General features: G+C 33.4%; 1 protein-coding gene across 2 annotated transcripts in view; it reads right to left on the reverse strand.

Annotated features, from left to right (window-relative positions):
* LOC136037941 (plexin-A4-like) overlaps positions 1-13,297 on the reverse strand; it is a 317,250-nt gene that overhangs the window by 21,671 nt on the left and 282,282 nt on the right. For both annotated transcript variants that reach the window (XM_065720812.1, XM_065720810.1), the window contains exons 18-20: positions 8,377-8,626; positions 3,371-3,635; positions 2,129-2,480 (exon numbers count right to left, since the gene is read on the reverse strand). In XM_065720812.1, coding sequence (XP_065576884.1) covers positions 2,129-2,480; positions 3,371-3,635; positions 8,377-8,626 — 867 coding nt within the window. The remainder of the gene's footprint in view (positions 1-2,128; positions 2,481-3,370; positions 3,636-8,376; positions 8,627-13,297) is intronic.

Genomic DNA, 13,297 nt, shown 5'->3' on the forward strand with positions numbered 1-13,297 from the left:
CAAGAAGAAAAAAGAAGAAGAAGGAATTTGAAGGAGAAAAGGAGATACTTCAACCCTTAAAGGGGAAAAGGAGATCTCTATTAAACTCCACTATGATCCAAACAAGAAGAAAAAAAGAAGAAGAAGGAACTTAAAGGGGAAAAGGAGATCTCTATTAAATTCCATTATAATCCAAACAAGAAGAAGAAAAAAGAAGAAACTTAAAGGAGAAAAGGAGATACTTCAACCCTTAAAGAAGAAAAGGAGACATCTATTAAACTCCATCATAGTCCAAAGAAGAAGAAAAAAAGAAGAAGGAACTTAGTGGAGAAAAGGAGATCTCTATTAAACTCCATTATAATCCAAACAAGAAGAAGAAGGAACTTAAAGGGGAAAAGGAGATACTTTTATCTTTTTTTTCCGTCAACATCAACAAATTTATGGGTTAGTCAGTCCACCTCATTAATAATTTCACTGTTGTTGTTTTTTTTTTTTTTTTTTTGCTAAGCATCCTTCTTTGGTGTTGCTTACAGATTAGAAGATAAGAAAGACACAGAAACGTATTTAATATCGCTGTTAAGTGTTGAAGTAGTAATTGGTGATTAAAAATAAAAGTAATTCATGAGTTAAAAATAAAACCGAATGCTTAAGATTGCACCATTTTTTCTCATTCACGAAAAATATAATTAAAAATAAGGTGGGTATAAATCCCATATTAATTTTTTCCTCTTTAGGATTTAGGAACATGACCTATTTACAAATATAAATATCAAAATGATTATCCGATTTTGTGTCTTATATTTAAACTTGTCTATAACTCCTGACGATGGAGTTACTTAGTTTCATTTAAATTTAAATAGCTTATTTTAGTCAATTTTAGCTTTACCTAACAAGTTTTCCCGTATCTATCTCTTTATTCCGATAGAAACTTAAAAGCAATAATTTCAGTCTAGATAGAGTGTCGTTTATAGTATTGAAAAAAATATACCAATTAGGGAGAAATTAAAAAAGTACAGTAAAAAGCAACAGAAAAGAAAGGCATGAATTTACGACCCAATATATGAAGTAATGATATTTATACTACGTATTACAATAGAAGTAGACATAAAGGAATAGTGGAAAACGAAACCACACATACTTTAAAGTTGGATTTTGAATTGTGTTGAAGTTATATCATAGATGAAGTGACATTTTACTGGATCTATAGATAAATTTAAAATTGAAATGTTTCAGAAGTCAGACTTATTGAAATACAAAAATTTTCATTTTAAGCTTTTTCTCGATCTTTTAGTGTCCTACATTTACATGCTTCTATAGCATTTCTCTTCCAACAACGCTTTGCACTATTCTTAATTTAAATGGTAGTAAATACTGACAATTTTATTTACAATCATAATAAAACAGTAGGACAAAGGGATCATAACCTACTTCCATCTGGATTTTAAAGCACTATTTTGATACCAGTGTCAAAATAACCTATCATTTTGGGGCTTGACAATATATGCTATTCTTAAACCCCTCCCCCAATACCATTCACCTCAAAATCAAGTCGTCACAGTAAAGTAGAAATCCAAGAGTGGAATATGCCCTATCTTTTACAGCAACATTCATAGCGTCGTTAATTACTATACAGTATGGTGCCAGTCTTTTGCATATTTAATATTTGTCTTTGTAATTATCACAGAGAGAGGCAAAATTTCCCAGAGACAACATTGCCTCCATTTAATAAGAAATACTACAAAACCTTGGAGTAAACCCCACAAAACTACAAAACAATAGAACATAAGTTATATTCATAGACTGTTGAAGCAGTGGTGCCAAGTTGTATAATTTCAACTACTTGGAAAAAAGAAAATTTCAGAATGGACTACCAATATATAAAAAATATACCTGGCAGAAAAGATCACATGACGTTTTAGCCAAGCGATGATTCTGAAAGATCCAACAGTGAATTTAGAATTGTTTCCAAGAAATTTGTATAAAAAAGGCTAACCCGGTATAAATGTCTTAAGGATAGGCCTAGACGCAACGAAAAGTGTAAGTCACTTGGGGATATGATTTTAGAATATAGATTTATTAGGAGGGGTGAAACACGTACATAACTAGAAAAGCAAAATGATGAGAAAGTAAAAAGACGTTCATTACTAACCATATGTCTATAATCAATTGATTGTCTAATAAGTTTCTCCTCTGACAGTGAATATCTAGCCTCTGAGGTGACATGATCAACAGGCCCCTTTTCAACTTGATGCTTAATTGCTCTGAATAAGAAATATAAAGGCTCGCCCGCACATTCTCGGAGGAATTTATAGAGCAGAAATGTAAACCAGGCGGATAACATTTTCTCTGCCACACTCTCTGTGCGTCGAAGCAGGAGTTTTGGGTGAGACTTGCCATCCATACACTTCTCAATTAAGTCAGCTAGAAGTGTTTTTAAAATGTCGGTGCAGTATTCCATTTTTCCTTGAAGTGTGACCATGATTAGTGCAGCTACGTTGACTCTGCAAGCAAATAATATATTTAGATATGTAACAATATCAGGTAATCCTATTATCTCCAACTATTAAATAAATACTAAATAACACCCACTCTAAGTTGCACCAGTGACAAGTAGATAAAGTATAAAAAAAATCAATGAGCCTTAGGATACGAAAAAGGAAGACAGAAAATTGAAATCAAATCAAATACTCTAAAGAGCCAGACCCAGGATTTTCCTTCGGGAGGGGGGGGGGAGATAGGTTAACGGTTTTTTTCCTGTTTTTTAGAAATCAGCTTACGAGTCGCTTTTTTTTCTATGAAAGATAGTCCTATTAGCTGCATTTTACGATCAATTTCTGAGTTAGAAATATATATATATATATATATATATATATATATATATATATATATATATATATATATATATATATATATATATATATATATATATATATATATATATATATATATATATATATATATATATATACATATATATATACATATATATATATAGGGGTGGTCAAACCGGTAGCCCACTTACTGGATGTAGCTTTGATTCACTATCCTACAAGAATTATAAGACATTAAAGATCATACACACCTCTTTTTTTTCGTAGTTAACCCACAAAATCGAAACAAAAACGAATCCGGATACCGAAAAATAACGATAAGTGATTGGATTAATTTATAAGACATAGATAACAAAAATGTTCCAATTTTTTATAATTCTTCATTATTTTCTACAAAATCCAACCAACCAAAAAAAAAAAAAAAATCCAACAAGGACCAAATCAATCTATGAACCGCTTTCTAAAGTTTCGACGGGATATGATTCGTCGAATATTGTACCAGAAACTTAAGCCCCCCTGTTCTAGGATCACTTTTTCTTTTAATATGATTACAAATATACCTGTCTTTCATGTAGAAATAGCGATTGCTCTCCAAAGTTCTAATAAACAAAAGTAGAAACGTCTTGTTCATCAGTAATTGGCCAAAAAACTTCAGGCCTTTTTCTTTCCTGGTCAGCTCAGGTCTTTCCCATTGTAAAATACCGTGATCTTCAATATTTGGAAATAGGATTTTCATTGTATATGTCCGATAGTCGAGGAATGGAATACCACCAGATGTGAGGTCTGAAGTTAGATCTGTCATCTCTGTTTGTAATTCTGCGAACGCTAAAAAAGAATAAGGAAAATAGAAAATGTGTTGCAGCTTGAGATTTCTTCACATTAAAAAAACTTATGATAACTTCAGGAGATCCTGTTTTTATATGGTGTATTATATGCTGTATAGTATATTTAGTATTTAATAAATGAATGAATCAATGGCAACATACATGCTATACTGTTTATCTTATTTCCACAGAATGTCAGGGGGCGACAATCATAGTCGTCATGAGACCGAGTCTTCGAGAGAGGATTCTGGCTACGGATGGTGGCAGCAGTCTCATTGTTTATTTTATTTTCCGACCAATTTCGAACAATATTCAGAGAATTCACATATTTTCTGCCTTTTACCACATTAAACATAAATAATCTGAAGATAGAGGCCCAATACAGAACTTTTTGGAGTATCAGATCCAGAAAGGCCTCCCATTCATCTGAGTTCATAAAGCCATATTTGAATTTCTCTTTTTTGTTTCCCAGCCAATGTCTGAAATGGCCATAGTTATATTACTATAGTTCAATAATAAAGTCTCAATTGTGCTTCAGTTACATGCGTCTCCTCAGTAATTTATATTTCTATTTTTTATTATTTATATTGTATGTTTTTTATGTTTTATGTTATGTTTTTTGCTTTATTATATTATATGTTTTTATATTTTAATTTTGGCCACAAACTTATAGAAAAACAAACATTTTCGAAGAGACAAAACATTAAATTCTTAACGCATTTTCATGTGATGACAGAAAAACCAATGCCCTTAGCCCAGAAAGTCCTGGTGCATTTTATAAGATTGACAGAAAAACCAATGCTCTTAGCCCAGAAAATCATGGTGCATTTTATAAGAATGACAGAAAATGCCGTTAGCCCAGAAATTCATGGTGCCACAAAATGCGTTGTATATACAAAAAAAAAGTATGTCCGACCCATGTTGATTTCTTTTTCCTTGTCAGTCGTCTACGATCCATTTTCTTCAATTTTCTCATGTGAATAAACGCACACACAGCCATACAGACACGAACTCACACTCATGGAGATATTTACGCAGACATACGCACACGAACACATTCATGTAGATACGAATATTCAATTGACATGGTCACACCTGAAAGACTTTGTACATTCGAATTTCAACTGTATTTTTTGTACTTAGTAAGTGTAAAAATGCTAAACCAAACTCTAGGTTATGGGAATTGCCTTAAGGCCGTGATTAAGTGAACTGATGGAACTCGAAAATCCCATGTTAAATTTAAAATTTATATTTAAAAATTACTCAAGTATTCATTGGCGGAAGATGCCGCTTTTAATATCAGGTCATCGCTTCTTGAAGATGCTACAAAATGTTTGGAAGGATTTTGCTCTATTTCCTCTAATTGCTTAGAAATCTTAGAAAATGTCTAGGTCTTTTTCACAAGTGTACTCTATGAAGGATACTGCTTTTAGAACAAAATCGGTACTATCATGAGTAGAAGACAATAGCCTGTAAGATGATTGGAACCATTTTTCGATGTATTTTCCTGTTTTTTAACAGTCCCATAGAATATTTTCAGCTACCTGAAACTTTTACAAGTCGGTTGCCAGGAAGAATCGTTTCAGATCTCCGATAATGCCCCCTAGAGACCAAAATGAGAAGCTGGTATAATCAGCTGCTTGTTAATAGAGTGTGAAATTTTCATAAATTATTTCAATGCAATGAAGGAACCTAGAAATGAAAAATAGTCAGGAGCCTTCAGTAAAGCTGTGCACACAAAGTCGAAATCATGGGGAAAATTAAATCAAAGCGAGGTATACATCTTAAAAGTGTTACCACACATAGACAGCGCCTTTGTAAAAAGTATTGGAGCTTGGTAGATGCAAATATCCAAAATACCTAATAATGCGGTACGCCGAAGAACTAGACAAGTCAAGAGATTTAGGTCAAGCGACAAACCTTGAGGCGGAGCAGAACCCTATACCTTGCTCTTTACGCTAAAGTATTTTTAGAAATTTCAACTATTTATTCTACGGCTTTTGTGATTCAGGGGTCATTCTTAAGAAATTGGGACAAAATTTAAGCTTTAGCGTAAAGAGCGAGGTACTGACGAGGGGTGAACCCCCTCATATATGTAATAAAAATATGAGAATACAGAAGTTCGTTACGTAAGCTAATTTGTAAGTTACGTATATCTTTATCTAATAAAATTAATTTTTACTAATAATTTTACTATTAAAAACATTCGTAAAAAATTAAAAGTTCTAGTTGCCTTTTTAAATAACCGAAAAATCGGAGGACAACTAGACCTCCTTCCCCGCTCCTTTTTTCCTCAAAATCATTCGATCAAAACTATGAGAAAGCCATTCAGCAAAAAAAAAAAAAAAATATATGCAAATTTCGTTTTAATTATTCATCTGCAGAGAGCATAAATCAAAACATGCATTGCTTCAAAAACGTTCAGAAATTAAATTAAATAAAAACAAGTGTTTTTTAACTTAAAAGTAAGGAGTGACATTAAAACATAAAACGAACAGAAATTACTTCATATATGAAAGGGGCTGCTTCCTCATCAACGCCCCGCTCTTCACGCTAAAGTCCGACTCTTTTCTCTTAACTCTATTTTTAAAACAGTAAAAGACTTTAGCGTAAAGAGTGGGGCGTTCACGAGGAAGCAGTCCCTTTCATATACGAAGTAATTTCTGTTCGTTTTAAGTTTTAATGCCACTCCTTGCTTTCAGTAAATTTTTTTTTTAATTAAATTCGTCAGAAAACTTTGGTTTTCTAAGAAACCTCGAAGAAAGCTCTCAACTAAGTTTGGTGTTTAGTTTCGAATTAATCAACTGAGGTATTTTAAATAGCCTATCCCTAGGGAAAAAAAAGTGAAAAAAACAATAAATTTTAAAATGCCCTCTATGCATGCCGTCACAGTTTCATATACATGGGCATTTTGTACTTGAGAATGATAGTGCTCTTTTGCTCATTTTCTCTTCTCCCTTGGTCGGTAACCAAGCTTTGCAAGACGCAGCCAAATATATTACTATTTCTCGGCTGAAGCATCTCGCCAAAGGAAGCTGTCTATCAAAACCTTTGACAAGACTTGATAATTGGTGCTATTTGAAGTTTTGACAATCGACGGTCTCTAGAGGATTAAAAGACAGAAGGCTACCCTAACTTCAATTTTGAAGCTCGATGTTTTCAAGTTCACTTAATCACGGCCTTAATATTTTTTGTAGTTTCCTGATTTGTTACTATTTGATTTTTTATTAGACAAGTAGGCTACTTTTTTCTGCATACACTTATGGCTGAAAAATTAACATATGCTTAGGTTTTTGCCTTTTTTCGCAATCTAGGTTGTTTCAAGCTATTTAAATTCAATGATCATTCGAAGTTTCAAACTAGCGGTACGATTTTAACTCAAGCCAACCCAGGTGAAAAGAATGAAAAAGGAAAACTACTATATGCTGATAAAACTAGTAAAAACAAAACTGGAAAAGCAGAAAAAACTGTTGATCCTCCTTTAAAACCTTTAATATAAAGTAATAACTACCAGACGATAAAAAAATAAAATTGAATAAAAACTTGCTATTCTATGAAGACTTTTTGAAGAACGCATTTTCTATTACTCTTGAAAAAAAAAAAAACACTTTAAGAGTGTCACATTTTTGGACGACACTAGATACATTTAAAGCATTTGCTTAAATATTTGTTTTAACTAGCGTATTCGTTATGCATTTTAGAAATTCTGAGGATTTTTTTTTCAGAAATCTCCCGACAGAAAAAATTTGATAAATCATATGTTAAAAAATCAACATTGAGCAGCTTAGTCTCCAGCGAAACGAGTCCACTAAATATTTTTAATTGGTGATGGAACATAAGTGAAAAACTGCTGGAGGAAGTAATTAATTATTACTTTTCGCAAGGACTAAATTAGAACTACGTGGTATTATGTTCTAGAAGCTTTTCAAATTAACTCCGTCTGCATAAAGTAAACTTTTAATGCCAATTTCTGACTTTTGGAAGAGAAAAAAATTTGTATTAGTTGCATGTTGATTAAACATAGTGATATAGGCTTTGACTGAGATATTAAAGCAACATGACATATTTATAAGAAGTGAAATTTATACGAGAACACGCAGCACATCCGAATCCAAACGAAAGTTGTGCAAAAACTGACTTTGAGATATTACAGTCATAGGTTACTAGGTATTTAGAGAGAAAAAAGAAATGATATACTAAATGCACAATTGAGATTTCACTTAGTCTAAAAACGAACAGGGATAGATTTCGCAGACTTCACCAGTCGATACAGGTGGACCTAATGTGTAATGTTTACAGAATCTAACGATTTTTTTTATAGTTTCCATATAGCCTGGAACATAAGTGGGAGTTTTTATTTTGGGGGAAAGGGGGGTATACTAATACAAGAAATCAATTTTATGTGATACTTTGAATAAGAGGTGAAGTGCCCAGGAGTTCGAAAACATTTAGATTTTCAGGGAGGGGCAGCAACCGAGCCTACCCCCGCCCTTCGTAAGTCCCTGGATATAATTCTCCTTCTATTTTCTGTTTGAATAAATAAGCATGATATCTTTCGCCAAAAATAAAATCCTGAACACATTCCTGATTCACTGGATGCACGAAGGAATAACTGATTAATAGGTTTAGAATTTTTTGTTTTCACTTCTCTGTAAATATAGTAGCCGATTATTTTTATTTTATATTCTACGGCACTATAGTAAGCATTTCGTGGCATAAACAATAATTTTAAAAAATCCTACCTTCTTTGCACTCTGCCGCCACCTGTAATTCCAGCATATCCATGTGTTCCTGCATTGATTTCAGAACTCTGGACGATTCCGTTGATTTTCGTCGGTAGGCTATCAAAATCCCTACAACTACTAATAAAAGAAGACCACCTCCAATTGCCACAGCAATAATTACGATTTTTGGAATTGGTCCTTCTTGGCCATTAGGCTGAGCATAATTAAGTCTTCCAATTGGGTAACGTCTATTGCCACCAACTATCACCTGAAATTAAAACAATCAAATTAATTGGTAAGTATATTACAGCACCACATATCCTATGCTTAGGAATAAGGATTTTAGTGATATTCGGGTGGCCTATTTCCGTTTTTGTAAATATCTTCCTCTTTGCTCAGGAATAGAAAATTAATAAACAAGTTTCACCTCCCGAATATTGCTGAAAAACTGACTGGTTTACACATAAGGATTTCAGAAACAGCGTACCAGCGATTGTCGCCTCATCATGGCTTAATTCGTTTTTTTTTTATTAAAGTTATTTATGTAATGTTATTGTTGTTTGATTGTTTTTGGTGATTTATTGTTGTTTGTTTTTGTGTTACTTGTTTTTTTTTTGTAACGTTATTGTTGATTTTCGCTTGTATTTACTCCACTATTTATATATATATATATATATATATATATATATATATATATATATATATATATAGAATATAAATGTCAACAGAGACAAATAGCGATAAAAGTTTATGATTACTATTGTCAATAAAAAAGGGCCTGCAAGCTTCAGCTGAGAAGCCAATTTTCGCTTACTTATTTAAGAGAATATATCTTTCAACGTAAAAGGTGTGCTATAGAATCTTCTATTTTAAGTTATTCCGAAGGAGCGCTGACTTCCCGCCACTTGTGTACTTCTTGGAACACCACTTGTGCCGCAAAGTTCCGCAACGCTTGGATCAGTTCCACCACGGTTAGCACGTGACTCCGGGTGTATATGCTTTCTGAAAGAGAGCGACTCATTGAGTTATCGAGAGACCACTCATTTTAATCTCACACCACGCGAACAACAAACATATTATTTGCCATAGGGAATTTTTCCTGACAGAAACACACTATTTGTCCGAATGTTCAGACGTTTGTTACAGGGTAAATATAAATCCGCCTAGCGTGAAAATCAGTTAGTTGTGCCTAGTATTGAAGCCGTCTGTAGAAACAGTTCCTTACACTTACCTAAACTAAGACATTTTAAAGATTACTGCATAAATTCCCCTTTCATATCGTTTTCTTACTAACTATTATCCTACTCAATCTTCTCTGTCCACGATCCGCTTTAGGTTAGACAACACCGATCCGCATATTACAGGTTAACAAAGAAATTCCTCATAAAACATACTCCCTCTTTCAAGACATTTAACGATCGGATCTTTCTAGCAAAAAAAGACAAATAAGCATTTAAACATAGCTAACTACCATTTGAAGATGTTAGCATAAACTTTATTGTAGGATGGTAATAAAATGCATACTGCATAAGTAGTATGTTATTTTGGTCTCCATTTATTATCGACAAGGTCAGATTACCATAAAGAGCTATGCTGTATTGAATATACATACATAGACTTACGTAAGTGAATATATTAACGAAAGTGTTAAATCATCATAAAATTTTGCATCTAATTCAACAGCAGTCACATTAACACAACACAAATTTAATTGGCCGTTTGAAAGTCAAGAAATCGCCCAGTTAAATTTATATTTATGCGAACTGATCAACCACAAACCAGTTGGATTATGCATGGCGGGGTTTCCCCTTCTTCTAAAAATTTATGCAATTACGAACCTATATATACATTCACCGGCGTCAATTCATGAAATTAGGGGGAGGAGAATGTATTTTTATATACTCTAAGGGGACGCATGCCCCTCCCCTACTGAAGCTACAGGATATATTGAATGTACCACACCTATGGAAAAATAAAAAGGAAGTGATGGACTAAATAGATCCACAGTTGAATACAATGCTGCAGCAAATATTAAAACGAGGTCCGCGGTGTAACAGTTAAAGATTCGTAGCTTCGCTGCAAGTTTAAGCCTATATTTACATTTTACAAAATTTATTCATTTTATACCGTATCCGCACATAAGAAAGAACAGTATAGGTACTCACTCAGGGGGGTCTTCGGGCCCGTACAGTAAGTTTATGGGTACGTGACTGGAACACGGGGTGCGGTTTTCACAATTTTTTACATTCAGTTTCTAATTATTACACGTAATAATTTTGCACACTTATCCCCTTCTATCTACATTTGAATAGAAATGTTACATTGTCTTATGTTATGGAAGTTTGACTCCTACTAAGATGATAATACATTCTAAATTTAAAATAAAAATCCGATTGGTTTTGAATGACGAAGTCTCAAATAATGTAACAGAATAACCCAACAATAACCTCAACAGAATTTGCACGATAAAACCAAGCAAAACATATTTCCACTTTTGTTTAGTTATGACATTGCGTTGAGTCCAATTACAATGAATTTGCCAAATATTAGGTATGCCAACAATAACCAAGACACTATTGTCTGGCATTCATCTTGAACGCGGAATGCAACATGATTAACATTGGAGTTGAAAAAAAGAAGAAATAGATTGATGGTCAGGGAGCATGGTCGATGATCTCGATCTCAGTGACCATTGAATCATGGTTGCAGCGATAGCTGTAACTTCGTAAAGAGCGAACCCTCAAAAATAGCGTCAGATTGAAACGAAAAGTACAAATATGGATTTGAAATTACTGAACCCTCTTCACAACACTTACAGCCCCAAACTTGAAAAACAAGGAAACTTTTTTTTTTTTGGGCATAGGCAGCACTGATGTGCCCTCCTTTTCTTTTTTCTTTGCCGCCAGCAAAGCACTGGAACATCATAGGGAGCTGTTTAAGGGTTGATATGAAGTGCCATATGGCGCTCAACCTAAAATTTGCGTGTCATTTCCAGAATGGAAAGGCTGGGCGGGACACTGGAACATTTTCTTTCAAAGATTTGAGAGCAAACACATGCGAATGATAAGCGGATTTTCCGCGGAAATAGTAGCCTATTCCTGGTGAAGTATTTTAAATTTCTATAACATGGACACTCAACAAAGATAATTTGCCTTGCTAAGCCATCAAGTATCATATTGAATGAGTTAGTAAGTCAATATAGAAATCTTAAAATACAAAATGTTCTGACATAGTGAGAAAACCCCTCAAACACTAAAATTCACTTAAAAATGCTCGAGAAGTTCGTTAGCTTAGACAGGAACCTAAGATTGGAATCTGACACAAAATAAGCCCTTATTTAACAAATAAGATTGTTTTTAGTTTAAAAAAGCACTTCTGTCTAGCTTGTCTATCTGGTAACTTCTAGCCAATCATTAATCAGAAAACAATCACACGATATAATAGAGTGGATACCAGAAGTCAAGCAAGTATTTCTATTATATAATCTGTACATTTCCATCCTCACAAGAGAGTACAAGCTTTTTTTTATACCTGTCGCTTGATAGGCTGTGTTTTTAGTTTAAAAATAAATCTTTAGACAACAACAATCAAGACATCTGTGCCCAACATTTGAATAAGGAATGCAGCGACACAAAGGAGTCAAGAAAAAAAAAAGTTTTTGGTCACTGAGCACAGTTGGTTCTTCCAATGTCAGCAACCGGTGAATAATACAACAGCCCAAATTATTTTCCTTTCATAGAGTTTTTCCTTAATAAATTTATAATAGATTTGTTCAACCAAGCGTGAAGCTCTGACTAATTCAACAGACCATGCAATGTTTCAGCACGAAAAGGGAAACATCTAAATCTTCTCTCTAGATTTGAACTCAAAGAAGAAAAAAGAAAGAAGAGGGTTCGGTTCGGTTTTTAAGAAATCTGAAAATTTCTTAGGTTTTAAACTGAGCCAAATCTGGAACATTATTTTACACAACATAAACCGCAATTACCAGAAAAGAAAAATTTATGAGTAATAGAGGAAGCACTCTCGCTCTAACTGCAATTCTTCTATGAAGGGTTAGGGCAAGGCCTTTTTTAGACAGGGTAGCAACGAACTTCTAAACGCCCTAGCCTCTCATCACCCTAATACGGGGCTTCTTAAACTATGGGTTGCGACCCCATTTGGGGTCGCGTAGCAAAATTATAGGGTCGCGAGTGATAAAAATACAATTTAACAAAAAATGTTTTTAACTTGTAAAATTATTTGCTATAAAGAAAAATAACAATCATCGTAGATAAATATATCATAAAATCTTCTAGTTCGGAAAGACTGTTTATACCAGCATTTCTATTCCGATCATTATAATATCTTGTATAAATTTACAATGAATCAGAAGATGTTATAGAAATTTATAAAAAAATTAGATTTATTTTTGTCAATCTCTTAAAACCGAAATAATCCTGATAAATATTATCAACAAAATTTCTAAGTGTTATTTCGAAGAAACTATATAAACATTACGTGTTATTTTCATTTAGCCATTGTATGATTGTGAACGAAGTGCATGTTATTCCGAATTAGCCAGTTTAACCCTTTCGCGACCGACAGGACCTTACAGTCCCAGCATGTAAAAATCCTTTGGGCACTTCTTAACTGATTGATAGCACCAGAATTGAACGATGTGCTTCAGGATGCTGTTAAGGTCATAATTTTTATTAAGAGCCATGCCCTTAACAGTCGCTTATTTTCAAATCTCTGTAAGGATACGGATTCCAACTACACAACTTTGTAATTATATGCAGAAGTATGATGGTTGTCAAGGGGTCAAAGTTTAAAAAGATTATTGTTATTAAAGGACGAGATCGAAATATTTCTAACTGAATGAAAATGTGAGTTTGCTGCTTTTTTTTCAAAATTACTTGTGGCTATCCAAGCTATGTTATTTGTCAGATATTTTTGCGAA

Source organism: Artemia franciscana, chromosome 17 (genome assembly GCF_032884065.1).
Source record: "Artemia franciscana chromosome 17, ASM3288406v1, whole genome shotgun sequence".
Taxonomy (NCBI): domain Eukaryota; kingdom Metazoa; phylum Arthropoda; class Branchiopoda; order Anostraca; family Artemiidae; genus Artemia; species Artemia franciscana.